General features: G+C 40.5%; 1 protein-coding gene across 1 annotated transcript in view; it reads right to left on the bottom strand.

The window, feature by feature from the left end:
- Window positions 1-379: 379 nt before the first annotated feature.
- esamb (endothelial cell adhesion molecule b) overlaps window positions 380-20,714 on the bottom strand; it is a gene marked incomplete at both ends in the record, with an annotated part of 39,655 nt that continues 19,320 nt past the window's right edge. Inside the window, 7 exons of the mRNA XM_083914523.1 lie at window positions 380-851; window positions 1,865-1,994; window positions 2,095-2,217; window positions 5,678-5,722; window positions 7,312-7,467; window positions 7,870-8,071; window positions 9,414-9,559. Coding sequence (XP_083770649.1) covers window positions 380-851; window positions 1,865-1,994; window positions 2,095-2,217; window positions 5,678-5,722; window positions 7,312-7,467; window positions 7,870-8,071; window positions 9,414-9,559 — 1,274 coding nt within the window. The remainder of the gene's footprint in view (window positions 852-1,864; window positions 1,995-2,094; window positions 2,218-5,677; window positions 5,723-7,311; window positions 7,468-7,869; window positions 8,072-9,413; window positions 9,560-20,714) is intronic.

The following is a 20,714-nucleotide window of genomic DNA, read 5'->3' as shown; positions in this document are numbered from 1 at the left end:
AATAATAGAAATTTGTACATATTCAGTTATCATACAAATGTAGCCAAAACATTTTTTGCAAGAACTGCAAAACTCTAAGTAAAGTGAACTGTCCGTTATGGTGTACAGTATCCATATATACTGTATTAGGTTGATAACTGTCTCAAAGTCATTGGCGTTTTATGTGTAGCGCCTAAAAACAATAACACTATTGGGTTCCATTATGAAGATCTCTTCATAAGAGTGTAAATAAAAATAGATTTCTTACAAAAAGAAACTGAAATGAACAAACCGAAGAGACCTGCAAGACCTTTCCTTCTCTCACAATCGTTCAGGTCTTCGTGGAGAAAGTGCTTTCCATTTCAAGGCATTACCTTCTCTCCAATCCGTAACTACTGTCCTACACCAGTGAGCCGGCTTGGCTCTGAGCAGGCACCATGACAGCTACGGCTCCCATGCGCGTCAAGGTGGAGGAGCTCAATTTTGGGGACACAGAGTGTGGAGGTGGCACCTGAGGCTGAGCCCCCTCAGTCCTGTTTGGGATGGCGACCACAGGGCTCATTAGAAGCTGCGGAGGGGCCCCGTTTGTACTTGGAGGTCGCTTGTGTTTGCGTGATGGGGTGCCTCCTACGTTGTAACCGGGAAGTCCCTGTAGGGCGTTTGCTTCTCCGGGTCGCAGCTGGTAGGCGTTGATCACCGAGCCAGTGTCCGAAGTCGATGTGGGGGAGTACGGGTAATGGAAGTTCGGATGGTGGGGGTCCCGGGGTCGGGGACTGGTGGCTATGGAGGACAGCGTGCCATTCTTGGATACGATGTCTGAGCCGGTGTTACTCTTTGCCCATGACACTCGCTTTGGAGCCTGTGCATCCTCCCTGTGATAGAGTGAAAGAAAACAAATTGAGAGGGAAGCACAGGAAGCAAAAACTCGATCAATTAAAATGACTAAAGGAAAATAGGGCAACACACATTCAGCTTCAGTCTTTTCTACTCATTCTCCTGACAAAAAAGCACTCATACATTGCAGAATTGAATAAGACTTATATCGTCTCACAGTATTTATGACAAATATAAAACGAGTGAGTAAAATATTCAGATACTTTAAACAAGCAAAAATAATGATACTCACAAACAAATGGTGTTTGAAAATGTACGTATATAAAAAGTGCTCATTAAAAAGCTCTGTAAATTGTTGGTTTGTTTAATCTATAACAAATACTTTTGATGATCATGAGTGTTGCTATGTTAAGTTACTCGTAACGCATGGTTGTCAGATAAGTATAATTTTGCAATAAAATAAAGTATTGCCTTATGAGATGTGATGAAAAGAGTATACTAAATACCACTGAATTCAGAAATAAGTATTGTATTGTCTCTTATCAATGAAAAATGCAGAGGTACAGGACTGTTGCTTTTTATTCGAAAGAAAAAATGTAAGCATGTGAGTGCTTGTTCTACTTATTTGTGAATCCATGCTCCTGGCTGGTGGTGCCATAAAGAAACAAAATACAGGTACCTTCCTTCCTTAAAACCTAGTATAATACTTATTATTGTAGTTAAATGTACTTTGTTTCGTTTTTCTGCACTACATATAGACAACTTGAGACACACACACACACGCACACACGCACGCACGGTACAGTGGCAGGATGATGGTAAAATAAAATACTAATGTACATGCAATATATGATATGTATGGGATATGTAGTATGGGTATAATATAAGTACTGATACTAAAAAATACTAGACTATGAATATGTGGACAGAGAATTTCTAGAATTCACCAAAAACTGAACCTTATAAAGTAGAAGGTGGAACATATGACAGAGCAGAATTGCATTAGATTGTTAGGTGCACCTAACAAAGTGTAGTTTATAGTGAAACTCACTTGATTTCATTGGCGATCTCCTCCTCAGTGTCCCTTCTCCTCCTCAATATGAATATGAGGAAGAGCATCATGGCCACCAGTCCCACTATGGACCCCAGTGTAGCCACTGCAATCATGCCTGCATTGGAAGCTGGGGAACAGAACACAAATCCGTATTAATACTTAATGGGAGCCACAGTTTTGTGTTGAATACACTATTGTGTAGCAGGGTAGAAATACTGTGTACACACAGGTGATAACCTCCAGGTTAATGGAGCAGCTGTCGGAGCCGGCAGTGTTGCTGGCTCGGCAGATGTACTTTCCTGACATGCTTTTAGTGAGGTTGCTCAGCCTGAGGGTGCCGTGTCTCTCATCTGCAAAACAACCACACAGTTACACACAAAGACACATACCACACATTCATATATTTATGTGATCTGTGCAAGTGGGCTTGGAGAAACTAGAAAATTATACAGGTCAACGTTGCATTGTTATACCACAATATTACACACTAGGGAACTACATTGCTTAAGTAACAAACACAACTTTACTGCCAGAATGAACTGTGAGGATGATTAAAATCTCTCAGAATGTGTTTTTAAAATGACGTTAAAGTACCATCATTTGACATAAATAAATAAATAGACAAATCAAAGTAAGTTTTCACTGTTTTTATTAGTTTTCTTTCTGAGAGTCCAGGTAGCTTTTTGCCGTTTTACACTTGGAACAAAGTGGAAAGTTAGTGTGTTAGTGTATTTTAGTTGTATAGTATAGTATATGTATATTTTAGTGTATTAGTTGCATTTTATAATGCACTAAATAAATACACTGAATCCTCAAGTACTTATTTTTCTCTTCATTTACAGATATATTAACGATGTATTGTGTATCTGTATCATGATGCCATGACTGTGTGCAACAAATTATGTGTTGAATAGTTAGTCATTGATTCCTACTCATAATCCAGAATTGAATCCACCATTGACCCATATCCAGTACCTACAGTATATGGTTCATGCAATAAAGCAGCAGACAGCTCTGCAGCTATGCTACGCAATGATGTTTGTCAGCAATTTCTGTTTTAATATTTTCTCACACCAAGGTTATGACACAGCAGTGTATTTCAATTCAACACAATCTATTTCTCGTGGCACATCTGGCTTTAAAATACTGTGTTGTAGCAAACATAGGCTGTAGAAAGATAAACAAGCTTTATGAGGGACTTATCAAACAAATCCTCTGAAATCCAATCTTAGACATCACATCGCTGCATGTCTTCATGTGATGTGTTTTTGCTTTCCTGGGGAACGTAAGGAAATGAAAGTGGGAGTGTGTCTGTGCGTCTATTTTGTGGGTTAACACTCCTTAAGTGTGGTTCGGATGGGTGGATGTCTTAAGTGTTCATGCATGCCTGTCGCCTCTGTGCCGAGTCAATCCCCACAAACGGGAATACCACAGAGGGGCTCATCCAAATCATTCCAGCTGAAGTCCCATTATACCAGCAAGCAACATCTTAATGCAAGCGACCAGAAAATCCTTAACAATCATTGTGTCCAAACAGCTGCCTATTCCCCCCAAAGTTTGGGTGTAGCGTGGCTACCCTTTGTGTTTTTTCTGCACCATCTGTCAGCAGGAGCGAGGTTAATGTAGGCAGGTGCACAGAAACCAATGCAGACAGCAGTACAGTAAGTTTAGTGTAACTGGATGAAAAAGTCATACATAATCTGTAATACTTTGCTGCTGATAAGGATTACTGTCCGTGTTGGTCTGGTGAATGCGAGTTCAACTAAAAACATCCACACTAAAATTATAAAATGTGAAAGTATTCATTAACAGATCATATTGTTAACTTTTTAACCAGAGCCTCAGAAAATCAAACCAAAAGTGGGTGCCAAATAAAATGGTGGCAGAGATGAGTGTGATATGCTCTTATCCCTCTCTGATTATTTAATCCCATAGCTCGAAAACCAGCTGTGAAGAACCAAACCCAATTGTGACAGTTAAGCAGAACATCAGCTGACATGGAGCTTGGAGCGAGTTCAATCCTGCCTCAGTGATCCAATCCCAGCGGCAGATCCGATGTTACAGAAGGTGCTGTTTCATATCAAGACAAGGGCATTACTCATATGGCGCTGCTGTCACTGCAAGGTCACCAAGTCCACATGACACATGAATAATGTAGCCTAGCCTATATGAAGCTCAATGTAGCTATAGTTTGCCACCTCACATATCGTCCAAGCTGCAGGGGATTAGTTTTCACAATTAATGTAAACGACCACACAGAAAAACAGAAAGGAATCAGAAAATTAATGTAGTAACAAGTTTTCTATTCTTTAAACTAATTTCATCTTGGAGGACTAATGGACTAATGTATTTCTATTTAATTATAGTGGACACAATATGGACTTAGAGAAGAAGGACTTAAGAAATACATTAGACAGGACTGTACAGGACACAGCTATATTCATTCACTCTGTATTCATTAATTGCCTCAATTTACATTTTATATTGTAAACTGGCTTAGGGCTGCAATTAGGCCTACTCCAAAAAGATAGCTCCAAAATAGCTACCCTACTTGTTTTAAATCGTCCAAAACACAAATATAGTAAGGTTTAATTATATAATTGAACAGTTAAAACAGAAAAAAGCAGTAAATACTTTGAGAAGCTGGAACAACTTTGTAATATCTGTAGGTCGACAGTAAATTAAGCTAGCAGCCCGTTAGCCCAGTTAGCTAGCTTAACGACTAGAGACGGGGAGTAACAGAGCCAAGCTGTCCAAAGCTGACAAAATCTGCCTAACCAGCATCTCTAAAGCGCCCATATGAACATTTTATGTCTTGTTAGTTTGATCCATTACAAAACCAAAGCGTAAAAGCAATGTGGTTTTAATTTAATGAATTTTAGCTAGTGTTAACAGCTAGCCTAGCTTTGGTTCAGTAATAGGCTATGCCTACCAGAAGAACTTGCAAAACATCAATAGCTAGGTTAGCCAATTAAAATTTGTTAACCTTCTGCTTTTGTACAAATTTGACAGAGAATGTAGGCCTATAACATGTTAATTAGTGAGCTAATTAGTGGTGCTGGTAGGGGCCTTTTGTTACATTTTGGACAGAGCCATGATAGGTGTTTCTGCCTGCTAACTGGCTCCTCTTTAAGATAGGCCAACAGTTGTAGTTAGCAGTAGCCTATATTTTCTGTGCATGATATTCTCATAAAACCCACTAAATTCTCAGCAAGAAATTAGCCTATTTTCAAAAATGTCAAACAATCCCTTCAAATGATTATTTTCTGTTACCAATTAATGAATATTTGAGCCCTCTTTGGACTCTAAACATGGATTATGTTCTATGTAGCTAATTCTAACACAACAAATATAAGCTACTACAGAGATTTAAACAAATTCAACCCTTCTTTTACAAAATGGAAATGTATGCAATTGCCATATGCAAAATACTAATTCAGGAAATGATTCCAATATGAAACAGCTGTTCATTAACACGATTCTTTGAGAATTTAGCATCCACAATTTTAGATGATTTAATCAATTTGTGTGCAAGGAGAATTACGGTTGAGTGGGATTATTACCTGGTTTTACACTACCTTACGCGACTTACACAAGATTTTTCTTTTTTGATGGTAGTCATTTCTGAAACCTAATCCGATAAGCATTCATACAAATTGGGTTGATTTGTTTTCCTTTGAAGCTTTTTTCTACGTTAATAGTGATTTGAAGAGTGGCAAGCTGACTCCTCTGGATGTCAAGGTTGCAGGTGAGGATGTTGGGATGGGATTTGGGGAAATCAGTGAAAAATGCATGCGTGAAAACCCTTACCCATGAACCCAAGGACAAGCATGGGCTGGGGGCAGGCTCTCCATTCTGGATTATTATTTTTTTGCAGAAGGAAAGATGGCACAGAGAGAAAGAGAGAGAGCATGAATGAGAGTTAGGGAAGGAGTGGTTCAAACTGATGCAGAGGGGGTGGAGTAAAGTCCCAAATCCAACTTATGCTTCTAAGAGGGGTTGATCAAGTAATGACATGGGGCTTGTTAGATGAAGCACTAAGGTCAACAGGAAATGAGGAGTGCCGAGAGAGGATCAGCAGAGAGAGAAAACAGAGATTGCTGAAAGAGATAAGCATTGATAGCAGAGTTCAAGTGTCATAGACAGTCAGAGAGAGCATACATCAGCGCAGATGAAAAGATGTGTTTTTACTTGAGTGTCGATGACATAGATGAAGGTGCAGATGATGCAGGCGTGAAAGTGCATGCTGCACTACAAAAGCGATGGGTCAATGCACAATCTGAGGGAGTAGTTTTCATTTTATTGGTCTGAGGACCTTTCTGTTCTAAAGAGATGAGGGCCAAAGATCAAATCAGTTAAGCCAATACTCAAATCGGCCCAAATCCTATTGTTTAGAAACAGATGGTGTTTTCTCTGCAGCATCATCATACACACATCTTAAAAAGCAATGCAACAATAGCAGCATATAGAAGCACAGTGTACATAGCGCATGTTTCTTTCTCTCTTGCCTGGGCAGTGCTTTGAGAGAGTATGTTGTGGTTTGAGTTGTCTTAATCTGTAAAGAGGTTTTCATGCCGCATGGTGGGGTGTTCTCAAGGACCTTCCTCTGCGGTGCATTGGAGCATCTATCAGTGATGTGAGCTGGTGACAGGCTAAGCTTCATCTGCATGTAAGGTGTCAGGGGCAGCAGGAGAGTGCATGGCATTTAGACCTGCACATAAACAGGCTTACAGATATTTTCTCGACTGCTTTTGTTTAATACATGTCTATTTTATTAAGGGTTTTGGAATAACCCCACAGGCTAGACTCAATGTAGACTCCATCTATCTAACCAGTTTTTAACACACGTTAACTGAAGGTTTTAACTTTTTTTTTATAACTGACATGCACCCGACATGAAACTTTGCTGCCTTCTTAGCCAGGTCACCATTTAAAAAGACATTCTATCTCAACTGTTTTTTATCTTGTTAAATAAAGTTAAAAGAAATAAGGGAATAAAATCATTTCTATATTTACAGGCAAATGAGGCTGGCTGACAATAACCTGACTGAACACTAATGTTACTCTCACCTCTTTTTCTCTCCAAAATGACCCAATTTAACTTGTAAAAATGTGACTATGAATGTGACCTGATGAGCCATTGTAAGATTTGCTTCAGTTGTGTGTTTGTGTGTGTGTGTATGTTTGTGTGTACAAGCGCTTTTCAACACAAACTGTCTCGGCTATATGACAGATTTATGTTCAATTCAATTCTATATTACAAGAGGAAAAAAAATGATTAAATGTTTTTTTTAAACCTTAAAAGCGTGCGGAGGAGGTGAAAGTACTTTTTTTTAGCCTTGAGTAGTTCCTGTGGTCTTCTCAGGCTGCATACATTGTAATTTAGAGGAGCAGTCCGTTTAAATATAGTTAACATCCTCATTATGTGCTGAGAAAATACTCACTCTGCATTGGGGAGAAGAAGACCTCAGACATGGGTGCAGCCTTGGTCCATTTGTACTGAGGGACGGGTTTTCCATGACTGGACTTACAGCTCAGAGTCACGTTGCCCTTCACCACTGGGTTCCCTGTCATGGTGCACACTGGGGGAGAAGGAGGGACTGCAGAGATAGGGACAGTGTTATAAGCTAAGATAAGAATATAGGATCAACGACCTTACATTGAACTTGTGTGTTAGGCTTTAATCCACTGCAAACAAAGTGAAGATTTTTTTCAGGGCTGTAACCATATTGCATACAAATAAGTAAATGTTTTGATTCCACACCGTTTCCATCTGCTGCTGGAGGATGACCTCAAAACCAAGTGAATCCCTAAACAGCAGATGATTTTTTACTTGGGACAGTGCTCACTCACATAAATAGACTATTTCTAACGGACTGAACCCATTTCGAAATCCTTCAAAATATGTTCAGCATGTCCTTTCCCTGAATTTCCAAATCCAAGGAAATACTGCTCTGATTAAATCTAACCTTTGCAATTCCTCAGAGGCTGTGATCCATTACCTTTGACAGTAAGGCGTATGTCTCCCAAAAGGACAGGACTTCCAGGGATGATGACAGTGCATAAGTAGGTCCCAGAGTCAGACTCCTGGGTGTTGTTGATGTAGATGGAGAGGTTGGCTGAAGGCATGGCCGCACTGAAGCCCACTCTTTTGGTGAACTCGTTCTGGCCGTACCCCACCTCGCCTGAGCTAAAGCTTATCACCTGAACAGAGCAAACACGTTTGTGGAAACACTGAACATAGCAGCATATCAATATTACACTGAGAATTGTTAATACTCTAATACACTAATAATGGACCACCGAGACTTTTCTCTCTGGTCATACAAGTGAAATCTTTTGAATTTTATTCACTGCGGCCAAATTAAAACGTGCAGATTAACCATCTATCCATCATCATCTGCAACTTCTTATCCCTAATGGGGTCGCAGAGGGCTGGAGTCGATCCCAGCTGACATTGGGTGTGAGGCGGGTAAACCCTGGATAGGATGCAAGTCCATCACAGGAATGACACATAGAGCCATTCATGCTCACATTCACACCTACGGGCAATTTAGAGTCACCAGTAAACCTAATACAGGCCCGTCCCAGAACCCTCTTGCTGCGAGGCGATAGTGCTAACCTCTACACCACCATGCTGCCATGTGCAGATTAACCATATAACAGAAACCAACGTCCTTCATAAAGATAATCCTGACATATACAGATGGTGGATGTTGAATTTTAGGCAGATTTTCAGTTTGAGATAAGCTCACAGGCATCAGACACTGAAACTGTTTAGATTATATTAATCATGCAAAGACCCTACACACTCACGTACAGTTTCACCAGCAGTTCGTGCCACATAGTGGAGGTGCAGTAAAATAGTGGATGTGAAATGTCATTAGTGGCATCCTTTCATTAATAACGCCAGTCTTTCCTTCCGTTAAGGATTAGACATCAGCAGTGGTGTTGGCAATAATCCTAATCTCCACAGATCATTTTACATATCACTAGATGGAGTTCTTAGTATATAATATACATGTCATGCAATACAAAAAAGCCTCTTTTACTCTCTCATAAAATCCTGAGGTGACCTGGTACTTGTTCTTCATTACGATTTTTAAAAAATACATTTTTACATGATATAATACGAGAATAGGTTTTTTAAGGGCTAAAAACAATTATCCTCTTTCATTTTCCAACATCACATTTTTTTCTGACCAACAGTTTACACTCAAAGATATTTCAGATTGAAATGATAAAAAGACAGAGAAAATCAGCAAATTATTCTGAAAAAGCTGTAATCAGAAAGAAAAATTTGACATTTTTGCTAGAAAAACAACTTAAACTATTAATGGATTGTAGAAATAGTTGCCCATTCATTGTTTGAGGTCTAATATTGTGTATACTGTATAGCGCACTTCCACTAGTAGTAGAAGGATCAGCAAAGACAGTGGACTTTATTTTAATCCGTTTAAAGAGGCTCTTTCTCTACTACACAAGAGGTCAGAGCAGGGTCAGCTATAGGGTAGATCATTGCAGACTAACATTTTGACCTTCTCACCTGCTTGGTTTCTTTTCCTGTGAAATGCCAAACCACAGGGTTTTTGGAAATGTCTGAGTGGGGGCTGTACCAGGCGTGTAACACTACCATCTGGCCCTCGACCGCCTCCATCTGTCCTCTGGGGATCTCCAACTTCTTGCTGTCACCTGGAACAACACAGGATACAGTTGACCACTATTGTAAAGTAGACCAGAGATAGCAGCTTGTGTCGTTGTCATGACGTGGGGCAGGCCAGTGTCACTTTGGAGATAAATTGTAATAACTAAGCATTTTTATTCTGTGTCATGCTAAGAAATGCTTGTGTTATGTGATATTTTAGTTTTAATTTGTCTTAGCATGCCCAGCTCCCTTGTTAGATAAAATCTACGTTTCTTGCAGGGCTGCAACTCATGATTATTTCAATTCTGAATTAACCTGCTGAATATTTTCTCAACATAAAATGCCAGAAAATAGAAAGCCGGTGATATTTTCCTAAAGCCAAATGTGATTTTTCACACACACACACACACACACACACACACACACACACACACACACACACACACACACACACACACACACACACACACACACACACACACACACACACACACACACACACACACACACACACACACACACACACACACACACACACACACACACACACACACACACACACACACACACACACACACACACACACACACACACACACACACACACACACACACACACACACACACACACACACACACACACACACACACACACACACACACACACACACACACACACACACACACACACACACACACACACCCACACACACCTTGTTTTAAATAACATTTCACAGATCTTAAAAGTTTAAGTATTTTCTTTTTGTTGTATTAATTTATTTATTAAGGTTTCCTTTTTTATTTTGGAGATTCCTTCAAGTACCACCAGAGAGAGCTTGAGTACCACAGTTTGGGAACCAGTGGACTATAAGACTTATATCATCTCACAGTATTTATTACAAATTTATAACAGCATTTTCATATGAGATGTGATGAAAAAGTACAGTAAATACCATTTAATTCAGAAATAAGTATTGCATTGTCTACGATCAATGCAAAAGCATAATTATTAAATGCAGAGGTATAGGACTGTTACTTTTGATCAGATAGAAGGAAAAATGTAAGAAGGAAATGTGAGTGCTCGTCCTACTTATTTGTGATCAATGCTTCTGGCTGGTGGCGCCCTAAAGAAAAATAGTACAGCTACTTTCTTACTTCCTTAAAACTCAAGTACAGTATTTGAGTAAGTTCTGTTTCCCTATTCTGTACTGCACAAATAACTTGTAATACCTGTACTTCTACACACACACACACACACACAAACACACTCGCATGCACCCTGTCGCCCCTCTCTGTGATTTCCTTTCAACCTCCAGCTGTACTGTCGAAATAAAAGTATTAAAAAAATTAAAGAAATCGAAAGAAGAATTAGACGTTTCTAAACCGTATTTGTTTTTTATTATCACCAAATTGGGAAATATATGGTTTTCAATGTACAGTAATGCATTAGCATCCACATGTACTGTAAAAAAAACAACCCAACTAATTGTAAGAAATCAAAAAGGTAAAGAAAGATGTCATTTTGGTGCATGGATGTACACACAAAGACATGCTCACGAAACTACAAATCAACTGAAAAAACAGGAGGGATTGAATGGAAGAAGACACGATATTAAAGAAAGCAAAAGGAGGATGTCCAACTCACAGGGTGCCCAGTCACCCGAACTGGACATCTGAAGCTGGATCAACTGATCCCAGCAGCCGGTGTCCGCTTGTGTCTCCAGTTTGAAGACTGGTTAAAAATCTCACACGAGGGAAAAAAATATTCTTGCCACTAAATCCTTCTACGGCAGAAAGCAATGTAAAAAGTGTCCCTCATAGACGGACAGGCTGGATATTTAGAGAGAGGAGAACACACACACACACAGGGGGGATGTTATGATCCATAGACAGCTGAAATCTCCACATCTGCTCAGCCAGGCAGGCACGCCTTCCTCCTTTCCCAGACTGAATCGTGTAAAGAGAGTTGGCGAATGGTGGTGGGCTGGGCTTGAGGGATGCACAGATGAAGAGGAGGAAAGTTTGTGTCTGTGTGTGTGTGTGTGTGTGTGAGAGAGAGAGAGAGAGAGAGAGAGATTTAAAAAGGCAGAAAGCACAAGATAAATAGAAACTTGTTTTTTTCACTTATAGTTTTGTTGCAGGGCTTTCTTATTCCTCTCGGGATAATGCGACCCCACCGCTGTGGCGCTCCTGTCCTTTCATTTCTGAATCTGGTAAGTCCTGCTGACTAATCCCTAAACAATCCCGGGCTCAATCCTCTCACCTCACGTGAGCAAAAGAGCTCAGCTGGACATGGATATGATCTGACACATGGTCACTTCGAGCACCAACGCTTCTGTCACTGCCATCATCATCATCATCATCATCATGGCAACAGCCTTTACATTCTCTAAATGGTGATTAGCAGATCGCTTTGCTTTACATTTAATCATTCATGTCATGCAACCTTGGGTGAGTCCATATTACGAGGTTGAATTGAAGAACATCCAGCATGTGAACAAAATATGCACTTAAGAACATTTGATGGCACAAAATGAAAAAAAAAGGAAAATATTACACTGTAGACACTAAACAATTAATATGAGTTCTCTAGAGTCCGACCCTACATGTGGATGTGATGTTACTGTTCCACTGAGGGTAATGAGCACATTTTTGGCAGAGCGTTCACAGGCTTAAAGTGTAAACCGCAAGGACATCGCACTGAAACAGATTCTTTTATTGGTAATTTGTGGACTGAAGCCTCGTTCACACAGAGATCCCGCAATACTACCGTAAAGATTGGCCATTATGCCGATCGAACCGAGCAACAGATGCATAATTATTGCCCCTGTGTGAGATAGCATGCTGGCATTTCAGGAGCAAAAGAGGTGTGACGTGTAATGTAAGGGCTTTGTTGTCTAGTGTGTGTGTAGCCCTTATACATAGACATCATTTTTTCTCTCTGTAACTGCTACTGCTGCTGGCTTTGGGGCGGAATAACTCTGTTCCCCCATTCCCCTTCAAAAGACCTACCAATTCACTGAACTACAGAAACAAACTAACCAACTAATCAACAGCTTCTTTACTAAAATAGCACCCCTGAACCTAGTGTGCCCAAACAGAAAATCCCTACATCGATGTAAAAAGGCGTAGTCAGTTCTTATACCTACACCTGGTCCAGCCCCCCCAAGCAGTTTTTACAGATGCCTCAATTTATATACACTGAGTTGTTCCAACACGTAACTTTTACCGAACAGAACAGCAGAGCAAGAACACAAGAAGCACGTTGGAAAGCTGCTCATGCAAAATCACAGCTGCCTCAATTGACAATCTGACGGATATGAACAGGTGAGCACTTGATTGCTCCTCTCGGATTGGATAATAGGACTATGTGTCACTCCAATCAAGGTCTTAGGATGCTGTAACACCGGCCTTGAACAAGTTGTGTGAAAAGGGCTTAAGAGTCACGATTTGAGCTAAATGCAGGCTAACATGCTCACAATGACAATGTTTACGAGGTGATTTTTTGGGAAGATGCTAGATTGTGCCCATTGGAGTCACCGAGCGAATCTGGCATACTACGCAAACGGCAACACTTAAGTTAGCAGCTAGCTAACGCTAGTAATGAAGGGTTTAGGTTAGGCTTAGATTAAAAGACAGGACTGGGGTTACATCTCATTACTTAAAAAGGTTATAACTTATAAATTCAAATAACTGTTAGTGTGTTTATGCCTGCGCAATATGCCCGTGTTGTTTGTGTAATGTGTTTATCGTTATCTATCTCAGTTTAGTGTGCTAGCATGCTAACATTTGCTAATTAGGATCTAACACAAATTAGGGCTGAGGCTGAATATCATTCATTTTGCAGGTATTTTATAAACCAAAGTATTGGACAAATTAAAACAGTTATTTACATGAACACAGCAATCCATCAGATAGTTGAGATATTTCTGAACACAAGTGGTGGAATAGCATTACTATGAATCCCACCTGACTTAGCAAGACCCGCCGTAGCATTCAAGAGCTAGGTTTGGCCAGGTGTCCATGCCCGTGCAAGGTACTGAAACCTAATTTGTTCAGGTCCTATCCCCTGACCAATGGGCTATGCTTGCCTTAACCAATCCAGGTCAGAGTTTAAACTCAACCTGCCCAACCAGGGCCTCTCAAGAAATCTTCCCCGTCTAATCATAAAGGTTGTCTTTCATCCAGCACTTCCTCATGTCAGTGTCGAGCAGTAAAGCCTTCCATTGGACATGCATGCATGTGAATAATATCTTTATCAGCACCATCTTTCCTGCAGCCATCATCATATCAGCCCTTTTTTGCTTCATAATGTAAAGCAGCCTCATCTCTTTTTTTTTCAGATTCGAAGCATAGTTTTTCCTTCACAAATCCTGTTAGTGCTCCAATTTCATTTCTACCAGCTATTGTGTTTGCTGTGAACGGCTGTAACGATTATGTAACATCACTGAGAAAAAGGCCTTGTTTGGGATAAGGCTGCTTGTGTCTACATTAAATCTCTCTCTTTGTATATGCTATGAAGTGCTGTGAAGGCATTGCATGTTGATTAATATACATTGTGTTCTGGTGACACAATCAGTAAGGATCAGGTTTTTGCGTGGGTTGATGAGACTACGCTGCGTCTTCACGTGAACGCAGCGATGAATGCGGGCAGTAATTCTGAATGATATTCCATGATGAAGTCGGATAATGCCCTGTAGTCTCCTCACTCCAGACTATCCTTGTGCTTCTTTGAGCGGGTTTATCCTCAAAACTGTGTCATTCAATTGTTTATTAAATGAAGGAAAATCTTCACTAATCCGTTGCTGTCTCCATCTGGGATGTGTGTGTTTGGCTGCAGACACAGACAGAACAGATTCAAGATGTGGATATGGGTATGAAGTCATTCTAAATCCTTCACAACATTTAAAAAAAAAAAAAAAAGAAATCTGGAAAACCTACCAATAAAGGGGATGCAGATATGGTACTATGTAGCCTTAGACAACTTTGTCCTAATTACTTCTTGCCATCGGCGCTCGTTCAGCCTAGCCACGCTTTATATTTGCTAATTGGATTCTTCTCTTTAGAATAAACAATGTTTTTTTTTTCTATTTTTTCCTGCAGGGCATCCTGGCTATGAGATATTGGTGGAGTTTCAGCTGCAGCAGCAGCAATTAAGACGGCAGGGACGCCCGACTTTCAAACCTGCACCAGCGAATCAAAGAGGAGTCAACCCTGTCATGCATGTCTGATTTGGGGCACAATTAAGAGATCAATTGTGAGTTTGTTGTGGTACTGTGAGTGGTCCATAGGGGGCAGCACACTCACATGATAAAACAAATCATCTGATTTTAGATATAACCACAGTGAAAATTTTCATGTCACCAAAATCTCTGAAAATAAGACTCAACGAATTAATACATTTAGTGAAAACTGAGCCTGCGAGCATGTCCATCTAAAAATCAATAAACAGGTATCATATATGTTATTACCGAAATACATTTAATTTGCATTTCTAACAAGGTAACCTAATTCTGCTGTGTTGTTGTGATCAAATGAAGGATAAAAAGTCAGTCCCTCTCTCAAAGCCCTCGGGGAGCCACGAAGGTCTGTGTGAAGATAAACTGATCCTCTTTAACCAGCCCCACTCTATCTCCCTGAGTAATCTCTGCTTCCACCCATGTCTTTCTCTCTGGAGCTAAAGATTTAGCTGAGGCTCAGATTTACCCTCCATTTACACCTCTACCCCTGCGCTTTTCCCTATCGATACACCAGAGTGGGCCTGCCGCTTTAAAAATGTGCTGATAATATGAAGCAACAACATGGTCTAAGGGTTAAAGGCCTTGTCAGCAGGCTGGAGGGTTTTTTCAGTGTCCAAGTGATGCTGTACAAGTTAGAACTTTAAAGTTCCATGTATTTTTTTTTAACGTGTCTTATTTTCAGTCACCTGTCATCACTTGAACTATGTCAGATTCTGTGAGCCTTAGTTTTCCGTTAACAGGTATGTCTTCAAATCTGTTACATCTGTGACCAACTTTTGACCAAATGAGAACTGCTGTTGCTTTCAAAACACTATAAAACAGAGAAAACCTAAAGAAACTGGAAACATCTGGCATTCCAATTTGAATCAACATTTTGTCAACTAATCGTCTCTCCATGCACTAAGAAAAATTATAATTTGTTTTAGTGCTGACCAAATTACCCTTGGTGAATTATTTGATACTTTTAAATCTCTTTGGGACCCCAAACTTCCCTTTCCCGGGCCACATTAACCAGCTCTAACTGGAGGATCCCGAGGCGTTCCCAGGCCGGTGTGGAGATATAATCTCTCCACCTAGTCCTGGGTCTTCCCCGAGGCCTCCTCCCAGCTGGACGTGCCTGGAAAACCTCCCTAGGGAGGCGCCCAGGGGGCATCCTTACTAGATGCCCAAACCACCTCAACTGGCTCCTTTCAACGCTAAGGGGCAGCGGCTCTACTCACGGATGGCTGAACTTCCCACCCTATCTCTAAGGGAGACTCCAGCCACCCTCCTGAGAAAACCCCATTTTGGCTGCTTGTACCCGCGACCTCGTTCTTTCGGTCATGACCAAGATTGACCGGTGGATCGAGAGCTTTGCCTTCCGGCTCAGCTCTCTTTTCGTCACAACGGTAGGTACTTTTAAATGTTTTAAACATTTCTTTATGCTATAGTTGTCTCAAGAATCTAGCAGTTCAGTCATCCAATTCAGTTCAGATATCCAATTCTAATCTAATCTATTCTCGTGGAATAGATCATAATGTGAATGTAGAACATATACGGTATCAATATATGGCGTTTTGGCCCAGACTTCCCCACAAGGAGGCAACAAACTTGGCACAGCAGGCAAAATAATTTAATCCAGTCAATACCTGCCGAATCAACATAGTAACGTAGTAGTATATCATAATATCAGCATGCAACATTTGGGTAAATCCAATATTGGCATAAAGCATATCTGTTCACTGCAACATTTTCTGAAATAGCCAATTTCCAACATATATATATTAAAGGAATATTTACATCAATATAAACAATTGCACAAGCCTTCGCTACATCCTTAATAGAAGAGTTTTCTGATTGGTCACACAGCTGATGTGCATGAAAAGAGTGCTCGTCTGATCTCTGCAGCATGTTTTGTTGGTGTTGAGCCTGCATCTGTGTCAGAGCAGTGATAACAAAGTCTTAAAGTGACCCAATAAATGCCTAGCCATGCAAGAACAGTCGACATAATAATACATTATTTAAAGTCAGATTTCTCGTCCTCATTTTAATCGTTCATTAGTCTTGATGAAAGCTGGATGATGTTTTACTTTTAATAAGGAATTTAACAAGTGAAAAACAGATTGCAAAACTGTAACAGATTTGTTGATTTCAAATGAGGACAAAAGCGAACAAAGATTACGACTAAGCCAAAAAACAACCCAAAAAAACCCCTGACTTTCTGACAGACAGGACAGGGAGGAATATAGGACAACAGAATAGCCTTGTTGGTGTAAAACTGCCTATTGGACTGACCCTGCAGGCTTAAAACAGATGGTGCTTCAATAATAAATATTTGGGGAAGGCTCCTTTAAATTGGATTACATTAGTGTAATCTCTGCAGCTATTTTAAACCATTTTGAGTGTGCTATCTCATCACAGTAGCTTTAATCCCTCTTAACTTTTGATTGTGTTTAAATTGATTCTCCTCGCACACATGGCTCCAAACTCCCACAGCCTCCCCCTGCTAACTCACTCGCTTTCACTCTCACACAGACATGCACATATGAAGGCACACAAACAAATGTACACACCTACATTTTATGGGGAAGGAAAGTTGTCATCTTAAATCAGAAGTGGAACAAGTTCCTGAATTCAGTGGGAAGATTCCCTCACTGACTTGTGAACAAGATTCAGTTCAATGTAATTTTAAAAACAAGCTAAAACATTAGAATCTAGGTTGCTAAGGAGCACTGAACATAAGGTAAACAAAAATGCTTTGTGTTGCTAGTACACACACACACACACACACACACACACACACACACACACACACACACACACACACACACACACACACACACACACACACACACACACACACACACACACACACACACACACACACACACACACACACACACACACACACACACACACACACACACACACACACACACACACACACACACACACACACACACACACACACACACACACACACACACGAGACCTGAGGATGGACGAAGACAAGCCCCTGCAAACTGTCGATTTTCTTGACACAAAAACCCGATCATCACCAGTAAAAAGATGCTAGCCCTCCTTATACGGCTTCTGAGTAATCCATAATTTGAAAGACTGGGGATCATTACTAATCACAGCCACTTAAAAAAAAAGAAAGACAGCCTTGCACTTGTTACCCTTTTCCTTCAGTAGGTATGTGACTGGTGAAGACTCATGCATGACAGCAAATATAAATAAATGAATGCACATTAGGAAGGAAACAAAAAAAACTGATTTTTAATTTCCTCACTGCCTCGGACACATTATTGTTTGGAGGATTGCGGCTTGGGAATAATATAAATGAATGTGCCAAACGCACATGATATATTGAGGATCAATCAGTGTTTAAAATAAGCTGCCGTGTAATTTCCCATCACTGAAAATATTTATAACCTTAATTTCCTGAACATTAAATCATCATAAATAAGATTACCACCGCAACCTCTAACAATCTTTTTAGGACGTTTACATCACTGTAAAACAAATCCAACACCGCACATTTATTCACTGCAAAGTTGTGTGTCGTGTACTTTCTCCATCTTTAGGAGCCCACTAACAGTTCCTCGACCATTTGAACCCTTTCACACGCTTATGTTCTCACATTACAATGTTTTCGTACATGCACGTTTATGCAGTGAGAGCAACAGAGGCATGCATGCTTGTTTATGCTGAATGCCTCACATCTTTTTACAGCTCTGACATCCAACACATTTAACCACAGCGCCCTCAGAACAGACAAACAGGTTCCTATAGTCAGCGAGGGAAGGAGGGAGCAGTGGGACACCCGCGCACACACGCGCACACACACACGCACACACACTGTATTACGTACTTTTTTTACATCTGTGCATGGGATTTAATTGAATTTAAATGTCTACAAAAAACAGCTGATGTCTTATTGCAGTGGTGTTGTGTCGGTCAGTCTGACTCGGACTACTGGATGCCAGTGGCCTTTTCATCCCAGCTGTCCATCAAAAGTCCCACAGTCTCCTTCCTTACCCTTACCCTCCTTCTCCGCAATCTCTTGGGTCCTTGTGGCATGGTATGAAAGGCAAACTCAGAGCTTAAATGGGTCTGCAATGTTGCACCACAACAGAGCGCATAACCACCCTGCCTGCCACCCCTCACACCGTCTAGGGTCTTTGAAGAAGATATTTATAAACCATTAGTGTGGCAGCAGGGCGAGGGTTGGCTGTTTTATCTCCCAGATCTGACATGTGTTCCCATGCACACGGCGAGCTGCGCTGACAGAGTGAGGGCTGATAGGGCCACTGCGGCACGAGTCCAGGGTCGAACTCGGTGGCTGGGGCCCCTGACTGCCTCGTCACTTCACTGCCTGTGGGACACAGGGAGGGCTCAGTGCAGCGAGGCTGTAATTAAGAAGTCGAGTGATCTGATTTTAGATTTCCACTGAGCTCTCATCAGAGAGGAATTAATGCAAGAGGCTTATAATCTGTATACAAAATCAGATGCTCGAATGCATCCCAAGTTCATCATGGGAGAGGTGTGGGGTATGAGTGGTTTGGCGTCATCATGCAACCTCTTACGTGTGTGTCTACTTACTACCTGTATTCGGGAAGTAGTTTCCAGTCTTTGTTCCAAGATAAACGAAGCATCAATTTAAGCATCATGAGAGTGGTGTCAACCTTCTCCTCAAACTCTCCCCAAGAAAGCAAACTTTTAATTTGAGGCCATTAACAGTAAAATAGATGGTCTGAATACAGCTTTCACCAGACACTAAGGTTTAGTCTTGGTCCATGTGTAAAGATCAAAGCACTAAGAGGATCATCAGTTCCCACAGCCAGAGCAACTCCCAAAGCCCAGGTATAGATTTTATAAAGTGAAATCCAATCTATACAACTGACTTTGGAGGTAACAAGTCAATATGATTCACCAGAGTTCTTTTCATAGATTGCACCATTTCATTTTTGTGGAAAGAACACATTAAACCAAACTTACAAGTGTTATTTTACTGCTCTGGAAATGTACCACAAAAACGTATCTTGCAGATTTTAATTGACAAATATATGAGGTGACACAATGGCGATTGACACTGTAGCCCACTGATGAAAATATTACAATATTTATTAGGACTGCCCCCAAATAGTCAACCAAGCACTGGTCGACCAAAATATCATTAGACCAGACCGAAATGTCATTGGTCGATGAAAAAACAACCATTTGGAACAGTTTCTTGTCAAAATGAAGTGAAAATCTACGTGACTGGCGGCTAGCAATGGGCCTAAAGAGCTTTTAATTTGATGGTGCCAGATACAGGAATTTGTGAAACTCACTCACTGTCAGTGGGTTTTTTTTCTATATACATGCGTCGATTATTCGACTAATCACTCTAAATGACGACCACTGGCCGACCAAGAGAATGCTGTATTACTGTAAGTTCTGCTAATGCAAACCAAACATTTCCTACTGCTGCAACTTCACATTAGCCAGGTAATCACTAATCACAAACTATTCGTAACTCATGCCATGTGCTGAATAAAATTCTGATCACAGTTGCTTACAAAAGGATGAAATTGCCTAACTTCTTTATTAAAACAAATTATTTTGTTGTTTGTTTTGCTGCCCCCAGTATTCTGGGACCCGTAGTATTAAACGTTTGCTTCACATTTGCGGTTACCACTGGTAAATAAGGTGTCGCCAAATTAACCAGGACTGAAATCTTAAGGATTGCCACTTGAAGTTGAAGGGAAATTGAAGACCTGTTTCATGAGATGTTCTATAGACAACTTAAAATGAATTTGTGGACTTCTGCTTATATTTTACCATCACCAAACTTTAAACTTTGTTCTAAATTATTTCCAACACTCCATCAACGCTGTAAAACTCCACCTAACAGTTTTCATTTAAAAAATAATGAATCTGAAGAAAAATCATGCCTAATAAAGGAGTTAAATAATCCTTTCTCAGTTTAAATTCAGAAA

Source organism: Echiichthys vipera, assembly GCF_963691815.1.
Source record: "Echiichthys vipera genome assembly, chromosome: 5".
Taxonomy (NCBI): Eukaryota; Metazoa; Chordata; class Actinopteri; order Perciformes; family Trachinidae; genus Echiichthys; species Echiichthys vipera.
This window is presented reverse-complemented; position numbering and strand designations above follow the sequence as displayed.